The sequence below is a fragment of the Bos grunniens genome, chromosome 1 (assembly GCF_055505025.1).
Source record: "Bos grunniens cultivar Pamir isolate PY7600 chromosome 1, Bosgru_T2T1.0, whole genome shotgun sequence".
NCBI classification, from domain to species: Eukaryota; Metazoa; Chordata; class Mammalia; order Artiodactyla; family Bovidae; genus Bos; species Bos grunniens.
This window is the reverse complement of record NC_141165.1, coordinates 76,759,291-76,778,235: the sequence shown is the minus strand read 5'-3', so window position 1 is coordinate 76,778,235 and position 18,945 is coordinate 76,759,291. Positions and strand designations below refer to the sequence as shown.

The window sequence follows — 18,945 nt, the reverse complement described above, 5'->3', positions numbered from 1 at the left end:
CTTAGCGGCTAAACAACAAAAACAAAATACTTGAGACTTGATGTGGGAAAAGAAAGATTTGAGTGTGAAAAAGGAGGCTTATGGCAGTGAAAATAAAGTGAAAAGAGGCTCTTATCTGAGACTACTCTGGGGAGAAGATAGGAAAAGGACAGCAGTGGGCATCTCGGTCCTGCTTTCTAGAAACGTAGCCTGGAGGCAGCAGGATCTCAGGGAGAGACTATATGACCATATGGAATGACCTCTTGGCAGTCATTCCATTAACTGTCTTAGAGACTCCTGTAATGCCAGTTTGATATAAAAAAAATTAGGTAAACGAGACCTAAAGAATCATGTGAACAAAGTAGTAAGCATTCCTCAGCAGGGGGACCTGGTGGGCCAGTGGTGAAGAATCAGACCTCCTTCTCATGCCTACCACACAAACACCTTGGCACTATGAGAGTAAAACCCTAGAACTGCTTTGTGTGGGGAGTAGCAGAAAGTCCAAGAAGGCCTGAGGTTAAATTTCCCATTAGCTCAGTAAGGATGGCACTTAAAATAGAAATTAATTTGTTCCAAAAATAAAGTGGTATTTTTTGTGCACTTGAATTTATGGTTATGATTCATGCTTGCAGCCTTTTTTTTTTTTTTTAACAATTTATAGCATGAGCTTTGTTTCCTTAATAATTGAATTGAGAATTTGTTTTCCCAAAAGGAAATTTAGGGGACTGGATAACAAGTGGAAGAGAATTTGGGTCACTTTTATAAGAGTAATCCTTTTAGTGATAGTAAACTCCTTCTTGGTAGGTCCAACCTCAGCATAAGTACCAGCAAAGGAAAGGTGCCAGAATTAAAGGAGTTTAATCCAAGAAAGAAAGAAATTTTGAGGATCAGAGATTTGCTTCAAGTGATATAGTAACCAATGATGGACTTAACTTCCAGTCTGTAGCACTGATATCTTTCCTCTCCTTTCCTTTTGTCTGTCTATTCTTATGTCATTTCCTCTCCTACCCACAGTTTGCCCTATCCTGAGTATGAAAGTCAGGTTATAATAACTTGCAATTTTGCATATATTACTGGTCATATTTTATTTATGGTTCTCATTCAGAACATGACTCATTTTTCCCCATCAAGGAAATCAGACTTTATTTTGGCAATGTATATGCAAAAAACTTTGATATATGTAGAAACTTAATGTTGAATGTCCCGGGACATGATTCAGAGGCTGACTGGGGGAAGGCCTGAATCTCTGGCTGTAGGGGATTATTGTGGTTTGGCAATGAGAAGCTGGGAAAATTGGCTTCTGGAAGAGGGAGAACTTCACCTTTCTTTAGTGAAGGAAGTCGGTGAATATATCCAGTTGGTCTCCAGTGGAAGCGAAAGTGTCCTTTACCTGGACCTCTTTCTTTGGAGTGCCTAGGTGGTGGGCCACGGCCTTGGCGATGGTGGTCTTGGGGATCTTGCCTATGTGGTGGTGGGTCACAGGGTCCATGGTCATAGAAATCATGGTCATGGGGATGATGTCCATGAGGATGATGTCCATTGGGGTGATGTCCATGGGGGTGGTGTCCATGGGGATGGTGTCCATGGGGGTGGTGTCCATGGGGATGGTGTCCATGGGGGTGGTGTCCATGAGGATGATGTCCATGGGGGTGGTGTCCATGGGGGTGGTGTCCATGGGGATGATGTCCATGGGGGTGGTGCTCATCAGAACTATGGTCATGAGGGGGCCTATGGTTCCCCTTGGTGCCAAAGGGAGGGTGAGGACATCTTAACCCTGGAGGGGGAAATGGTAGAGGAGCCCTTGCTTGAAATGGTGGACTGTCTGAGTGATTTTTGTGTTCTAGAGGAGGTGGGCATCTAAAGTTATATGACTCATGGGGATGACCATGATCTTTAGATCCACTGGGCTTAAATGGAGGCCTTCCAGCAGGAGAATGCTCATGCTCGCCAGAGTGGAAGGGACGGCCTAAATGATGTTGCACAGCACTGAAGTTTCTATGTTCCTGATGGTGGAAACAGAAGAGTGGATATCATCATGTAACACAAAAAGAAGCTAGATGTTTAATTTAATTTATGTCAATGGCATCTAGATTTTAGATTCCACAGCTTTTTTAAAAGTAGGATATCAAAAAAGGATTTCTCAAATTCTTATCTAGCCAACTCACATTCAAAATACAAAGAAACAAAATCAAAATACAAACAAAACTATCATTTATTACCATCATTATTTCACAATAGAAATATTTTATTTTAATAATCAAATAACATTTGATTATTTTAATATTTTTGTTATTTTCTGACTCTTGTCAGAGTCAGAAACTTAATCTCAGAGTAAAGGGTAGTCCTTTAGATGAAATAAACATTATATTGTGAAAACACTCATTATTATTCTTCCCATCTCAATATAAACTGATGAAATTATACTATAAAATGATCCTTATCTATAGATCAACCTTTGGAAAATTAGTGCCTTATAATTTATATTCTCAACGAGAGTCGAGGTTTTTGGCACAAACATCTCCTACTCCTAAAGGATGATCACTTATCTCTGTGTACTTCTCCTTGTTCAGATTTTAATTTTTAAGAAATCTGTGGAGCCATGTTCATGGTGACAAGGCTGCCCCCTCTACTTGGGGTGGTGCTGGTACATGGGCACTGGATTATGCTCAGGTTTCTTTTTTTTTTTTTCTGATATAAAAAACACTGTGAAGAATATCTTGGTATCGAATAAAAACTTTCTAGGACATATGTAAAATACTGTTTTGAGTCCTATTTCATACACCTTTATATAGTAGATTTTAGCATTTTTTTTAGGTTCTATGCCTAATATTGAAATTAAGTGTCAGCACTGGAGTCCTGACTACAAGAGCCACTTTCAATTCATTAGAGGTTGGTTGAATTAATCATGATTTTACTTTTCCAGCAAATCTTACCCTTCTCAATTCTTGGGGGGAAAAAATCCATATTTTTTGTGTCATATCAGCAATTTGTACTGTCCCAATTGTACTTTCCCTGTTCTCTCTGTATTTCTCCTCCTTGTCATCCCTACTCCCTCATCCACCATCTCTCTTTCTCCTTCTTCTGTCTCTCTCTGTCTGTCCCTCTTACACACACACACACACACACACACACAATACACACCAACAACCATAAGAACAATATATGCTGTGTGTGTGAAAATATCACCTATTTTGGCACTGATCATGACAAAGGCTACTTAAGCAACCCACCTTAAGGTTGAAGACTTCACAGTTTGTGACAATGTCTTTTGGGGTTTCCAAGTCAGAGGCTTCTACATCATAGAACAAATCTGCTCTGCAGAATCCAAAGATCTGTAAAGAAGCGATAAACCTGTTAGGGTGTGTGTTTTTGAATGTGTCTGTGCAGGTGGTAGGAAGGTATCCAGCTTTGTTGTGAACTCCCAGACATGTGGGAAAGGAAAAGAGGCTTTAGAAAAATCAGGGTTGTTGTTTAGTCATTAAGTCATGTCCTGAGGAGGGTAAGATACACCAGAAAATAAGGAGATCTTCATGCAGATACCTGAGTATCAAAGGATAAGTGACTAGGGGAACAAGCCCTTTGCTTGAGCATCAGGAAGACTGGATTCTAACCTCAGCTCGGTTGTGAACATCAGGCAGGACCCTTTGCTGAGCCTCAGTTACCTCTTTGTCAAATGGGGTCACTGTGAGGTGTAAATGAGATGACATGAGTGGCAGCACCCTTGGGTGTCAGTTCTTAACACAACCTAGTTATTTGTTTTAGTTTAATCCTAATGGGTAAAAAAAAAAAAAAATCCGTGCTAAGTGTAGGTAAATAACATGTATAATTTTATAATATATGTGATACTCTCGTGATTCACTTAACTGCTCTGTGCCTTAGTTTCCCCATCTGTAAATCAGGAATAAAAATAGTATCTACTTGGTAGGGCAGCAGTGAATTAATAAGGTAACATATGTAAAGCAGTTAGAAGGATGCCTGGCACATAGTAAGTGGTTTCTGAATGCTACCTAGCACTTTGCAGACACTGATTATACTCACATGAGAGTGTCTGGGAAAGTGGTGACTGGAACAGTTCCTCACAGAGAAGTCCAGGAAGTAACTGGTACCTTCCCCTCCTCTCTAGAACAAATTGGATCCAAGCAGTTTTAAGAATATAAAAAGTTAAAAAAAAAAAAAAAGCTGTAGATGCTTACTTTCCAACATACTATAAAGTACTATGAGGATTCAAAATCTCCAATATGTACTATTTTTCTGATGGTCTCTGCCTTTAAAAAATTTATCACATGAGTGATAAGGTGATTACTATTTCATTGAAAGTTTCAACTAATACAGACATAATTAAGGGTAGTGTGAAAAATCAACCTTTGTGCCTCCCATTCTCAGAGGTACCACTATCATCCACTTGATGGATTTTTCCTTCAAGCCTTTTCCTAAATATGTTGCACGTATACACATATATCTAATTATTTAACATAAATGGGATCATAGTCTTAAATATTGTTCTGTAACCTACTTTTTCCATTAGCAATATATCTTGAAACTCTTTCCAGTGCATAAACATTCAAAATGTTGTTTTCAGTAATTGCAGCATATTCATTCCATTGTTTGCAGGCACCATAATCTATTTAACTGCATTTACAAAATGCATGACCGACATCAACTAGCTGCTGCGCAAGGCTAGCTTGGGTGGGAAGCACTGAGGTCCTTGGACTGGGAGGCAGAACTATCTCACTCCAGCCACACCACTAGGAGTGGTGAGGTGGGTGCTCTGAGTCTCTGTTTTCCATCATAATACAGGAGAGTAGGACCAGATGATTTTAATGACTCACATAAGTTTTATTATTCTCTTTTGTCTTTCCCTCTTCCTTGTTTGGGTTTTTCCTTTTCTCTGTTCAATATTCACACACATATACCCACAACTCCAAAAGCCAAAGAACTGAAGAAGGGAGGCTCAATTTAAAAGGCCTCAAATTAAAAGGTAGAGTGAGAGCAGCAAAGAGGCCCAGGGCTGCCAAGCTCACACCGGCTGCGCTGGACTCTGGGCACTTGGTGCTAGCTAAACGCTAGAGGAGACTCACCGCTCTCATAGCCCTCTTCACTTTGTCCACTCTGAAAGGAGCAAAGTCACTGTTCTCCCTTTGGTACTTCTCCAGGGCTTTTTCAGCTTGTTTTCTGTACAGCTCAGTATCCTCAAAGAAATCGAAGAGCACTGGGCTGTCTATAGTATTGGTCAGTGCCGAAGAGACTGGAGAAAGAAATTGGCAGTTTTGTGGTTACTGAGTTGGAAACAGTAATGGCAATGTTGGGATTTGATACATGTAAGCGTAATGGCAAGAATAACAATAGCTTCCATTTTACAGATGGAAATTGAGGGTTGGAGAGGTAACTTGTTCAAGATCAAGTCAGTCAATCAGTGGCAGAGCTAATCTTAAACCCAGATCCTTCTAACACTCAAGTCTCTGTTGTGACCCCTATTCTTGACAACCCATCACTCATAAAGTGCTAATATTTTAATGAACTCTTCCCTGTCTCTGCCAAGGAGAGAGGCATTGTTAACACAAAATTTTGCCCAGAGAAGAGAAGATGCAGCTCAATCTTTCTTTATGGCAACTTTGTGTGGGAGTTGCTTGACTGTAGAATTTTTATATATTGAACCATGTTAAGATTAATTATTTTAAAAGAAATTCTGTGATAATTCTTTCTGAAAAGGTGAATTTAAAAGGTGTGTAATTTAGAGTCAGCACCAGTGGATTAGGGTCATGTCTTTGCCACACTTTGGCTCTGTTCCCCAGGCTGGGTCATTGAATCGCCTTGAGGTTTATTTTATATCTAAAATTGAAAGTATTGTAATCTTTACTTCATAGCCTTGTGAGATTAAACAAGTTAATATACGTATAACTGCTTTGTGAGCATATGTAACTTTCAGTCGTTGAAGTCAATACTTGAACGCTAAGTACTTTGCAAAGTGTACTACACAGGCTATCCATTTAATTCTGGGAAGAACCTGAAGGGATAATATTATTGTTATCCTCATTTTGCAGTGGAGGAAAGCTTGAAGAAGTAACTTGCCCTTAAAACCATACAACTAATAAGTGTTGAGGTTGGGGTTCAAACTCAAATTGGACCCCAGAGCCTATGTTCTCTACAATGATGTCATATTGCTGCTGCTGCTAAGTCGCTTCAGTTGTATCCGACTCTGTGCAACCCCACAGATGGCAGCCCACCAGGCTTTCCCGTCCCTGGGATTCTCCAGGCAAGAACACTGGAGTGGGTTGCCATTTCCTTCTCCAATGCATGAAAGTGAGAAGTGAAAGTGAAGTCGCTCTGTCGTGTCCGACTCTTAGAGACCCCATGGACTGCAGCCTACCAGCTCCTCCGCCCATGGGATTTTCCAGGCAAGAGTACTGGAGTGGGGTGCCATCGCTTTCTCCATGATGTCATACAGCCTCTTGTGAATTTCTGTTTCTAGATGTTGAATTTCTATAAAAGAAGATGTGCCAGTAACAGGGAAAAATCTCTCTTTTCTTCTCAAGAGAGCAAGTAATAATTGTATCCACAAGGGCAGGAACCATTTCTGATACATACTTCATAGACATCTATGATGAATAACGTTTGATTGAATTTTGTATGAACCTAGAATTAATTAGCATTTTAACAGACAATCATACCAGAACTTGTGGTGCAGTTAAAGTCATTCACTCTAAGATCCTCAGGCCCAGCCAAAAGTGTTATAGCGATTACCTTACATTGTCCAATCACCTGTAAGAAAGAGAGGTTTATGTTATTGCCTACTTCTTTCCTTAGGTTGACCCGAGGGAAAAAAAACGTGAGGCAGCATGCTCCTACTATCCATCTGAAATTATTGTGCTTCCTCTCACCAAACCCTCTCTCAAAAACATGTATTTTCTTAGCATAGTTCTGTAAGCTGGATATGCTACAAGCATCCAAAACCCTCATGAGAACCACAGAGAAAGTGTTGAAAGAGATCATGGCCATATCCCAAACATTTTCAAGGAAAAAAAAAGCTAAAACTGTTGGATATGTAGTCATCTTATTTTCTGGAACTGAAATCTTATATCTTTGCTCATTTATCTTTGCATCTTCCTCTGTGGCAGAGAACCTGGGCTCTGAGAACCCATGTGCAATGTGCAGGACAAGATTCAATTCCTTATGGTGACTGCAACTAATCCCTTTGGCCATTTCTGTTAGGGAAACCAGTATTCACAGTTACAGGTTCAGAGGTTCTTAGACATTAGGTGATTTGCCCAAGGTCTCACAGGTGGTCATGCTCTGACATGGGACCATAAGCCCCACTGACTTTTCTTGAACTGGTTTCCCAGTATGGCTCTCAAGAAAATATTACTTGAAGTCAACATAGTCCTTATAAGCCAAGAGGCAGAAGTTTTGCTCTTATTGTTTTACTGTGTAAGCTCAGGTGTGCAACCACCCTGGGCAAGATATTCCTGCTTCTTTCTATCTATTGATAAAAGTCAGGAATGCTAAGAGGAGAGGAATAGTACCCAGTTTACTTACTGTTTCAGATGGACGACGAGAAACATCCAGCTCACAGTCGTCCCAGTGCTTCCTGGACAGGACTGGACAGTCAGATTCTTTCACATCCAAGACTAAATAGTAGACAGCTATGGATTCCTGGGGAATTCCAAGAAAGCGATGGCTGGGTAGTATGTGGAAATCCAGAGTTTTCCAATAAAAATAAGCTCTTTATTTCTTAAAGGGAATTCCTGTCATTCTACTCCTCTTCAAGTCATTGCAGGTGCCCTATCTTTATATCATTTGATCTGTTTATTTGATAAAAAGCATCAGCAAGTTTTCAACTGGTCATAATATTGCTTCTGCCATGAATTTTAAAGAACAATCACAAAAAGGCAGTGTTGGTTTGGGTGGAAGTATTGAAGGTACAAGACTAGAATATAAGTGATGACAGCCATATTATGGCCTCCATTCTATATGCACATTTGTGTCCTCTCATCCAGTTCTATTCCTGAACTTGGGCTTCTTGTCTCTTTTTTAATAGATTGACTCTTTTTTTTTTCCTTTGGCAACTTGTGGGATCCTCGTTCCCTGACCAGGGATCAAACCTGTTCCCCTTACAGTGGAGTCCTAACTCCTGGACTACAGTCCAGTCCTAACCACTGGACCATCAGGGGAATCCCAGATTTCTGGTCTTGATTTCAACTTGCCCAAAGCTCAATTCACTCTCTTCACTTACAAACTAGCTCTGTCCCTCTACCTCCTTTGTCTAATCAGAGATGCCATTATTTATTGCCTTAGTCTTTGGCTTAAGGAATGTCTCTCTTCCAAGATGATGGCTGTTCCAAAACCCACAGAGAACCTCTGGAACCCCTCTGCCTTTGCTCTGTTTCTGCATACCTTCCTTCCAGATTCCCTACATACAAAGGAGGTGGTATACCAGGAATTCTCCTAGAAGGCCATCATCCAAGCCATTTTGCTATTCAAATCCTGCTCATTCTTCAGGATGCAAATGAACCCTTCTCCCATCCATCATAATTGATCTTCTATTTGACCCCTCCAGCATTTATTCCACTCACTTAGTCACCGGAGTATATCCCATCTTACCCAGTTCACCTGTGTGTGTGTGTGAGCTGATGATTATTTCCTTTAGAACAAAGCCCATAGTTTATTATAATCTTTCTCTTATAGCACTTAACCATTGATTGGGCTCTGCATAAGTACTTATAAGTATTTAGAGGCTGATCAAGGACATAATGACTGTGCTTAGTGGCTTCAGTCATGTCCAACTCTTTGCGATCACATGGACTGTAGCCCAACAGGTTCCTCTATCCATGGGATTTTCCAGGCAAGAACACTGGAGTGGGTTGACATGCCCTCCTCCAGGGGATCTTCCCGACCCAGAGATCAAACCCACGCCTCCTATGTCTCCTGCATTGGCACGAGGGTTCTTTACCATCAGTGCCACCTGGGAAGTCCAGGACATACTAGTAACAAATACTAATTCAAAGCATAAGAGAACAGTTAGAGCAGCTCTGAGGGCTTCCCAGGTAGCACAGTGGTAAAGAATCTGCCTGCCAATACAGAAGACACAAGAGACACGGGTTCGATCCCTGGGTGGTGAAGATCCCCTGGAGGAGGAAATGGCAACCCACTCCAGTATTCTTGCTTGGGAAGTCCATGGACAGAGGGGCCTGGCGAGCCACAGTCCATGGGGTTGCAAAGAGTCAGACATGACTGAACACAATACAGCACAGAGCAGCCCAGAAATGAAACCAACAACCCTGACCAAAGCCAATCCACGGTGCAAAGTGGCAGGCTTAGGAGCTAGCATCTCCTTTGGCCCTGGTCCATCACCTCCCCACTCAGCTCTGCCGTGGGAGGCTCCTCACCACTTTGTCCAAGTGGGCATCAGCGACCCGCAGCAACTGGAAAAGGTAGCCATCCCACCGTCCTTTATTGATCAGGTCCAGAGCTCTCACAGCCACAGGCTCAACAGCATCGCAGCCTGTGGAATTCACAGCACAAGAACACTGCTGTGTGATCAGAAGGATGGACAGCAATGCTGCAGTGAGTACCTTCATTTTGTTAAAATGTGAAAAGCATCCCTTGCTCTGGGATACCACGGCAGAGAAGTTTATACAAATTTTCTAAAACACACACACAACTGATTAAGCAAGATTTTATACATTTTTGTTATGTAACTGGGGATGTTCACCTTGACCCCTCGTTCAAATATCTGTCAACATTCTGTAAATGATTAGTGGGTCCTGGGGACAGAAAGTTGAAACATGCCATGTTTATAAACATTCCTCGTTTTGAGGCTAATGCCCTCAAAACCACGTGTCCCAATGTGGGGAAGACAGTGAGATGTTTTATAGTAATTGTTCAGAGACGGTGTGATCAGCTTGTGGTCATTCTTCTAATGGGTTTGAGGTGTGGTAAGTAGGAGTCAGCATTATCAACCTTCAGGCCTGACAGGTCTGGGGTCTGTGTGTTTGGAGGCAGCATACCATCATTAATTGTTAACTTCTCCCACCTGAAGGGGATATCAGTATCTGCAAAACAGCTTAAAGATACTGTTGTATGTAATGGTTGAAGAGGAAACAGGACCTAGGTCCAAGGCTACTCTTGACTGTTGCTCCTGGTCTTGAACCCCTGTGCATGCTAAGTCACTTCAGTCATGTCGGACTCTTTGTGATCCCACGGACTATAGCCTGCCAGGCTCCCCTGTCCATGGGATTCTCTAGGCAAGAATACTGGAGTGGGTTCCCATTTCCTTCTCCAGGGGATCTTCCCCACACAGTGATCAAATCCGCATCTCTCTCTTGCATCTCCTGCATTGGCAAGCAGATTCTTTACCACTAACACCACCTGGGAATCCCCTCTCTTTTCAGATTAACAACTGCTTGAATTGAAAGTCAGGGAAGGTCATGGAGGTTTCATGAAGAACATGAAGGCTATTCCCTGTAATCAAAGAAATAGGGGACACAGAAAAACTGTGTGCCCAGGAGCCCCACAGGGTCCTGCTCAATATGACTTGGGAAAAAGTTGGGAGCACACTCATGTCATTCCAGTTCTTTGTGACCCTTGAAGTATGCTAAAGAGAATTAGTTCATGTGGAAGAGGAAGGTGCTGAAGGTAGCAGTCAAGTCATTCGATGCCCTTCCCAGAGATAGGGTTAGAGGGCATATACCATTGGATGAGGGACCCAGCACTGGGGGATAGGGCTGAGATTAAGCTAATCCCCCATCTGCACCCCTCCTGAAAAAACAGTATAAGTGCACAGATCCCTCATACCAGTAGAGCCCAGCAGCAGCAGAAATGATGAGAAGTCAGCCCAGGTTGCCTCTCCACTACCAGTGACTTACAGCACCTGCCTTCCTCCCCAGTCTCCTTGCAGTGTCAGAGTCTATAGCCATGGTTCTCAGCCTTGAATTCATATTGGAGTCACCTGGAGTCAGACACGACTGAGCGACTTCACTTTCACTCTTCACTTTCATGCATTGGAGAAGGAAATGGCAATCCACTCCAGTGTTCTTGCCTTGAGAATCCCAGGGACAGGGAAGCCTGGTTGGGCTGCTGTCTACGGGGTCGCACAGAGTCGGACACGACTGAAGTGACTTAGCAGTAGCAGCAGAAGAGCTTTTCAAAATCCTTATGTCCAGGCCTCCCCCAGAGCAATTAAACCAGGGGCTTTCAATATGGACCCAGGTGTTGGTAGTTTTCCCAATGTGCAGTCAAGGCAGAGAATCGGTTGAGCTTTGGACACAACCCCAGGGAATGGAAAGAATTTGAAGAGAGAAGCCGTGGGGAAGGTGTATGGAATGAGACCTCACTTCCCAGAGTCGTAGTCTGATATAGTGAGTGTTAAAAGGGAAAGAAATCTGTTATGAATTATATTTGAGATTGTGCCTTTAATATTAGTAACACTAGCTTTTAAATATCCAAACCGGACGGCTTCAGTATAATTTAGAATGAAGGAATACTATGGAATCTGGCCACGGTGTTACTCAGCGGCTCCAACCCAGGGAGGAAGGGGAAGGTCATTGATTAGAACACAGCCGTATTACGTTTCAATGGAGAACAGGTTGAGCTCCTTAATTAGGCTTTTCTAGTATTGCTACACTGGCCACACCCAATATTGAGTGCCCTGGGTGAGTCAAATGCTGGTGGAGGGAAAGAGATTGGAACTCTGAGGGGATGGAAGAGGGCGCTGACAGGGAGAATCAGCTTTTCCTGAACACTCTTGTAGAGGGACTGATGCTGAAGCTGAAACTCCAATACTTTGGCCACCTGATGAGAAGAACTGACTCATTTGAAGAGACTCTGATGCTGGGAAAGATTTGTCACGCGAGTGTATGTTCCTCAGTTCTTTGTCTCATCACAACAAAGATTTGGAGCGACAGACATTAAAGCCCTTGGCGCGTCACAGCTCTTGGGTCTTGGACAAACCACGTTATAGCTCTTAGGCAATCAGTGTTACAGCTCTATTTTATTTAGAAGATAGCAGGAGAATCCATCCTTGAAGCATGAGGGCATGCCAACCCAAAGACTCGAAGAGAAGAGAGTGGAGGAGTGCGCGGGGGAGGGGAAGGGAGGGAGAGAGGGAGAGAGGGAGAAAGAGCACAGGCACTAGGGAGAGAAAGAGAGGGAGAAGGCGCTTTGGCTCCTCCTTTTATGTTTTTTCCTCCACCTGGGCCTGCCCTATGCAAACTGGGCTTAGCCAGGAGTGCTGTTTGTTCTACCTGAAGTCTTCACTCTGGTCCTTGGACCTTCCTTTGACCTTCCTTTGTTCTATTTTCGCTGGCTTTTCCCTTCCTTGTCTTTTAGCCACCGACATTTTGGACTCCTTTTCCCCATTCTACCTACCTAACAGATTGAAGGCAGGAGGAGAAGGGGATGACAGAGGATAAGATGGTCGGATGGCATCATCAACTCAATGGGCATGAGTTTGAGTAAACTCCAGGAGTTGGTGATGGACAGGGAGGCCTGGCATACTGCAGTCCATGGGGTCACAAAGAGTCGGACACGACTGAGTGACTGAACTGAATTAAACTGTTGTGTTAAGACCTAGGGGTAGTCATGAGAACCATGCATTCTCTTCTTGCTTTATTTTTTGGCCATGCATGTGGTGTATGGGCTGTTAGTTCCCTGACCAGAGATTGAAATCATGCTCCCTGCATTCGAAGCACAGAGTCCCAACCACCAGACCACCAGGGAAGTCCCTTCCCCCTGCTTTATCGAACCTTAAAGACAAATAGGGTACTAGCGATGTGTTACATTTCTTGCTAGACCCTGACTGAAATAGGGTCAAAGACACCAACTGATACCCCGACTGAGTCATTTTTCCATCTTAAAGGAGGCAAATAAGGGTAATAGTGTGTGAATGTTGTCTATTGCTCTTAAGCAAATTATACCAAGGCATATGAACCTCTTCTGGGAAACAGCTCCCAGGAGGGAGGAGAATAGTCATATCTGCGAATTCCCTGTCGTATGAGTTTGCTAGGGCTTCCAGAACAAAGTACCACAGACTGGGTGGCTTAAATAATAGAAGTAATTCTTTCATAATTCTAGAGACTAAGAAGTCCAAGATCAAGGTGTCAGAGGACTGGTTTCTTCTGAGGCCTCCTTGGCTTGTATGGCCATCTTCTCTCTGTCCCCACATGTTCTTCCCTCTGTACGTGTCTGTATGCTAAATCTCCTCTTCTTATAAGGACACATACTGAATTAGGGCCCACCCTAATGACTTCATTTTTAACCTAATTACCTCTTTAAAGACCTTACTTCCAAATACAGTCACGTTCTGAGAAACTGGGGATTAGGACTTCAGTATATGAATTTTATGGGGACACAATGCATCCCATAGCACCTGTCCAATTTAAAAAGATGTGTGTGTGTATATATATATGTGTGTATATGTGCAACTACATATATTTGTGTGTGTATATGTGTATAATATATATGTATAAACACATTCATTATTATACAGTTTTTTAAATTAAAAAATTGGGAGTAAATGTTATCTAGTTCCTTAATTTCTGCTCTGGGAAAAAATTTTTAAAGGAGTCAGAAAGTTCCCCAACTTGAAACAACGTTTTGTTCTCCCCAGGCTTAACCACAGGCTACAGGCAAATGTCATTTCCATCTACCCCATCACTAAATTTATCAAGTTCTAGGGCTTGAAGACTATTCAGACATGTGAGAAAAAAAAATCCACCTTCAACTGGAAGGTTTTGCAGACAATATCTGACCAATACTTGGTGTTGAAATGATTGTGGGATAAAGGAGGAGTGAAGTTCTGATGAATCCCAGTCTCTTGATATCCTTTAATTTTCATATTATTTGATCAAAAGAATCACACTATGCTTTTGTAAAAAATTAACAGAAATCTCAATTACATAGAGTTGGGAAACCAGAAGGGGGAGCACTCATGCCCTGTGATGGGGCAGAGCCTAACAAACAAGAAGAGAGACTTTTGTCCTGGCAACAGCTCAGCCAATGGAAAGCCACGGACTCTGTTTACTATAGCTCTCTCAACTTTCTTTTCCTCTTTACAAAAGTTTTCCTTCTCTTGCTGTCTGGGGAATTCTCTGCCGCTCTCTGAATTTACAAATCCTAAATTGCAATTTTCTGCTGATCCCAAATAAATCCATCTTCGCTGGAGAGATAGCTGGCAGTGTATTTGTTTCAGGCCAACAGTTTGGTGGCCTGTACAAGGCCCAGATGCCGAGCAGCTCCAAGGTTGGTGAGCAAACAGGTGTGGTATCCACAGTTGAACCAATTGTTGCTCGTGGCTTTTCCTGCCCAGGAGTTTGAAGGTATAGCTTTCTGCCCAGGAGTTTGAAGGTATAGCTTTCTCCCAGATTTGAGCTTATACCTTCTTTGCTTTGTTCAGTTCAGTCGCTCAGTTGTGTCTTACTCTCTGCGACCCCATGGACTGCAGCATGCCAGGTCTCCCTGTCCGTCACCAACTCCCAGAGTTTACCCAAACTCATGTCCATTGAGTCAGTGATGCCATCCAACCATCTTATCCTCTGCCATCCCTTTCTCCTCCTGCCTTCAATCTTTTCCAGCATCAGGGTGTTTTCCAATGAGTCAGTTCTTCGCATCAGGTGGCCAAAGTATTGGAGTTTTAGCTTCAACATCAGTCCTTCCAATGAACACTCAAGACTGATCTCCTTTAGGATGGACTGGTTGGATCTCCTTGCAGTCCAAAGCTCCAGGCTTTATTCGGCATCTGTTTAAAGGTTTCCCCTTTCTGGTTAAGGCCTTGTTCTGCATGTGAAGTTGGCACTTCTGCCTAACTTGAGGTCAGGCTGTTTCACTGAACCTGGCTAGGCTTCACCTATTCCCTTTGGAACAAAGGCTGCTTCAACAAAGGATACCTGAAGCTGGGTATCCTTTGACTCATTACTCAGGGAACAGGGGATTTTTTTCTGAATCAGTGCAGAGTTTTTCAGCCTTTAGCATACTCCTTTGGAAGCACTGTCTTCTGGATGTTGGGTTTAAAAAGCCTTCAGTCTGGATCCTTCAGACTTTCAAGGTGTCTCAGTGGTAAAGAATCTGCTTGCCAATGCAAAAAGATGCAGGAGATGCGGTTTGATTCCTGCATGGGGAAGACCCCCTGCAGGAAGAAATGGCAACCCACTCCAATATTCTTGCCTGGAAAATTCCATGGCCAGAGGAGCCTGGCGGACTACCATCCATAGGGTCACAAAGAGTCAGACACGACCAAGCATACACACACACACACACACACACACACACACACACACACACAGATACACATACTGGATCCTTTAGGACCAAGCTATCTCCTTAAGACTGGCTGGGATCGGCCTGCTAGCTGTTTGAGCTATAAGATATTTGAGTTGTTTGAAATTGTTCTTTACTGTAGAGAAAAAACTCTAAGAAATGTGATCCCAGTTATATAAGTATTTTTCAAAGTGCCCCCCATTACAGAGACTCCTGCTGATTTTATGTCTAAACATCTTCCTCATATTCATTTCTAGCTAAGTAAATGGACTTGACCAAGGCAATTTAGAATACCAGTGGTAATTGTGGGGGACTTTTGAAAGTCACAAATTTAATTTCCTTAAAATCAAACTGGACTACAAGAGGTCAAAAATTTCCAGAACTGAGTGGCGTGCTAATTTCACTCATTTTGAGACTTCTCAACTGTTATCAGGAGTCTGAAATTGTCTCTATAAAAGATTAACTGGAAAGATGGCGGAGGAGTAGGACGGGGAGAGCACTTTCTCCCCCACAAGTTCATCAAAAGAGCATTTGAACGTCGAGTAAATTCCACAAAGCAACTTCTGAATGCCGGCAGAGGACATCAGGCACCCAGAAAAGCAATCCAACTCTTCGAAAGGAGGTAGGAAAAAATATAAAAGACAAAAAAAGAGACAAAAGAGGGAGGGACGGAGTTCCGTCCCGGGAAGGGAGTCTTAAAAAGAGAGAAGTTTCCAAACACCAGGAAACCTTCTCACTGCCGAATCTGTGCCGAGCTTTGGAAGCACAGAGGGCAACATAACAGGAAGAAAAAATAAATAAACAAAACTCAAAGATTGCGAGTCCTACGGTAACTCCCCCAGCGGAGAAGCAGCGCAGACGCCTGCACGCGCCATTAGCAAGCGGGGGCTGGGCAGGGAGGCACAGCGCGGGCTGCATCGCTTAGAGTAAGAATCTGGCCTGAATACCCTGAGCACTATCTGAGCGAAATAATTTGGGCTAGCAAACCAGACTGTGGGATATCTACCACGCGAAAAGCCAGCCCTAACCTAAGACCGCCAGGCCCGCGCACGGAACAAAGAATTGAACAGAGATAGCCGGCTGCAGACCTTCCCCCTCTGGTGACAGGCAGCCAGAGCCGGAAGGGGGCAATCGCAGCCCCAGAGAGACATTATCTATAAAACTGTAAGCAGGCTTCTTTGCTAACTAAAACTTTTTGGGGGTCTGGACGGTTAACATCTGCCTGAGAAGGTGCGCCGGTTTTACACCCAGATAACCGAGTGGCGGGGAGGCGATAAGTCGCAGCATTGGCACTCGCCAAATACCTCATCACTTGAGCTGCTCGGACCTGGGAAGAGCACAAACTCAGGCCCAACTGAGTCTGCGCCTCTGTGGACTACCCGAGTGCCTGAAGCTGAGCGGCTTGGACCTGGGAAGTACATGCAACCCAGGGCCAGCCTCGGATTGTTCCCGGCAGAACAACCTAGAGCCCGAGCAGTGTGGGCAGGGAGGCTACACGCGCCGTGAGCGGGGGCAGACCCAGTGTGGCTGAGGCACTGCGAGCGCATGCCAGTGTTATTTGTTTGCAGCATCCCTCCCTCCCTCCCCACAGTGTGACTGAACAAAGAGAAGAAATACAGCTCCACCCCATCAGAACACCGACACAAGCTTCCCTAACCAGGAAACCTTGACAAGCCACCTGTACAAACCCACACACAGCGAGGAAAAGCCACAATAAAGAGAACTCCACAAACTGCCAGAATACAGAAAGGACACCCCAAACTCAGCAATTTAAACAAGATGAAGAGACAGAGGAATAGCCAGCAGATAAAGGAACAGGATAAATGCCCACCAAACCAAACAAAAGAGGAAGAGATAGGGAATCTACCTGATAAAGAATTCCGAATAATGATAGTGAAATTGATCCAAAATCTTGAAATTAAAATGGAATCACAGATAAATAGCTTGGAGACAAGGATTGAGAAGATGCAAGAAAGGTTTAACAAGGACCTAGAAGAAATAAAAAAGAGTCAATATATAATGAATAATGCAATAAATGAAATTAAAAACACTCTGGAGGCAACAAATAGTAGAATAACAGAGGCAGAAGATAGGATTAGTGAATTAGAAGATAGAATGGTAGAAATAAATGAATCAGAGAGAATAAAAGAAAAACGAATTAAAAGAAATGAGGACAATCTCAGAGACCTCCAGGACAATATTAAACGCTACAACATTCGAATCATAGGGGTTCCAGAAGAAGAAGACAAAAAGAAAGACCATGAGAAAATACTTGAGGAGATAATAGTTGAAAACTTCCCTAAACTGGGGAAGGAAATAATCACCCAAGTCCAAGAAACCCAGAGAATCCCAAACAGGATAAACCCAAGGCGAAACACCCCAAGACACATATTAATCAAATTAACAAAGATCAAACACAAAGAACAAATATTAAAAGCAGCAAGGGAAAAACAACAAATAACACACAAGGGAATTCCCATAAGGATAACAGCTGATCTTTCAATAGAAACTCTTCAAGCCAGGAGGGAATGGCAAGACATACTTAAAATGATGAAAGAAAATAACCTACAGCCCAGATTATTGTACCCAGCAAGGATTTCATTCAAGTATGAAGGAGAAATCAAAAGCTTCTCAGACAAGCAAAAGCTGAGAGAATTCTGCACCACCAAACCAGCTCTCCAACAAATACTAAAGGATATTCTCTAGACAGGAAACACAAAAATGGTGTATAAATTCGAACCCCAAACAATAAAGTAAATGGCAACGGGATCATACTTATCAGTAATTACCTTAAACGTAAATGGGTTGAATGCCCCAACCAAAAGACAAAGACTGGCTGAATGGATACAAAAACAAGACCCCTACATATGTTGTCTACAGGAGACCCACCTCAAAACAGGGGACACATACAGACTGAAAGTGAAGGGCTGGAAAAAGATTTTCCATGCAAATAGGGACCAAAAGAAAGCAGGAGTAGCAATACTCATATCAGATAAAATAGACTTTAAAACAAAGGCTGTGAAAAGAGACAAAGAAGGTCACTACATAATGATCAAAGGATCAATCCAAGAAGAAGATATAACAATTATAAATATATATGCACCCAACACGGGAGCACCACAGTATGTAAGACAAATGCTAACAAGTATGAAAGGAGAAATTAACAATAACACAATAATAGTGGGAGACTTTAATACCCCACTCACACCTATGGATAGATCAACTAAACAGAAAATTAACAAGGAAACACAAACTTTAAACGATACAATAGACCAGTTAGACCTAATTGATATCTATAGGACATTTCATCCCAAAACAATGAATTTCACCTTTTTCTCAAGCGCACATGGAAGCTTCTCCAGGATAGATCACATCCTGGGCCATAAAGCTAGCCTTGGTAAATTCAAAAAAATAGAAATCATTCCAAGCATCTTTTCTGACCACAATGCAGTAAGATTAGATCTCAATTACAGGAGAAAAACTATTAAAAATTCCAACATATGGAGGATGAACAACACCCTGCTGAATAACCAACAAATCACAGAAGAAATCAAAAAAGAAATCAAAATTTGCATAGAAACGAATGAAAATGAAAACACAACAACCCCAAACCTGTGGGACACAGTAAAAGCAGTCCTAAGGGGAAAGTTCATAGCAATACAGGCACACCTCAAGAAACAAGAAAAAAGTCAAATAAATAACCTAACTCTACACTTA

At 42.6% G+C, this 18,945-nt stretch overlaps 1 protein-coding gene across 1 annotated transcript; it reads right to left on the bottom strand.

Annotated features, from left to right (window-relative positions):
• Positions 1-1,095: 1,095 nt before the first annotated feature.
• Positions 1,096-9,624, bottom strand: HRG (histidine rich glycoprotein). Its single transcript, XM_086398283.1, has 7 exons — positions 9,363-9,624; positions 7,513-7,629; positions 6,648-6,738; positions 5,058-5,224; positions 4,018-4,098; positions 3,210-3,311; positions 1,096-1,982 (listed from the first exon to the last, which is right to left on the bottom strand). The coding sequence occupies exons 1-7, from the start codon at positions 9,552-9,554 to the stop codon at positions 1,122-1,124; spliced, it is 1,611 nt and encodes a 536-aa protein (XP_086254409.1). The 5' UTR covers positions 9,555-9,624; the 3' UTR covers positions 1,096-1,121.
• Positions 9,625-18,945: the final 9,321 nt, after the last annotated feature.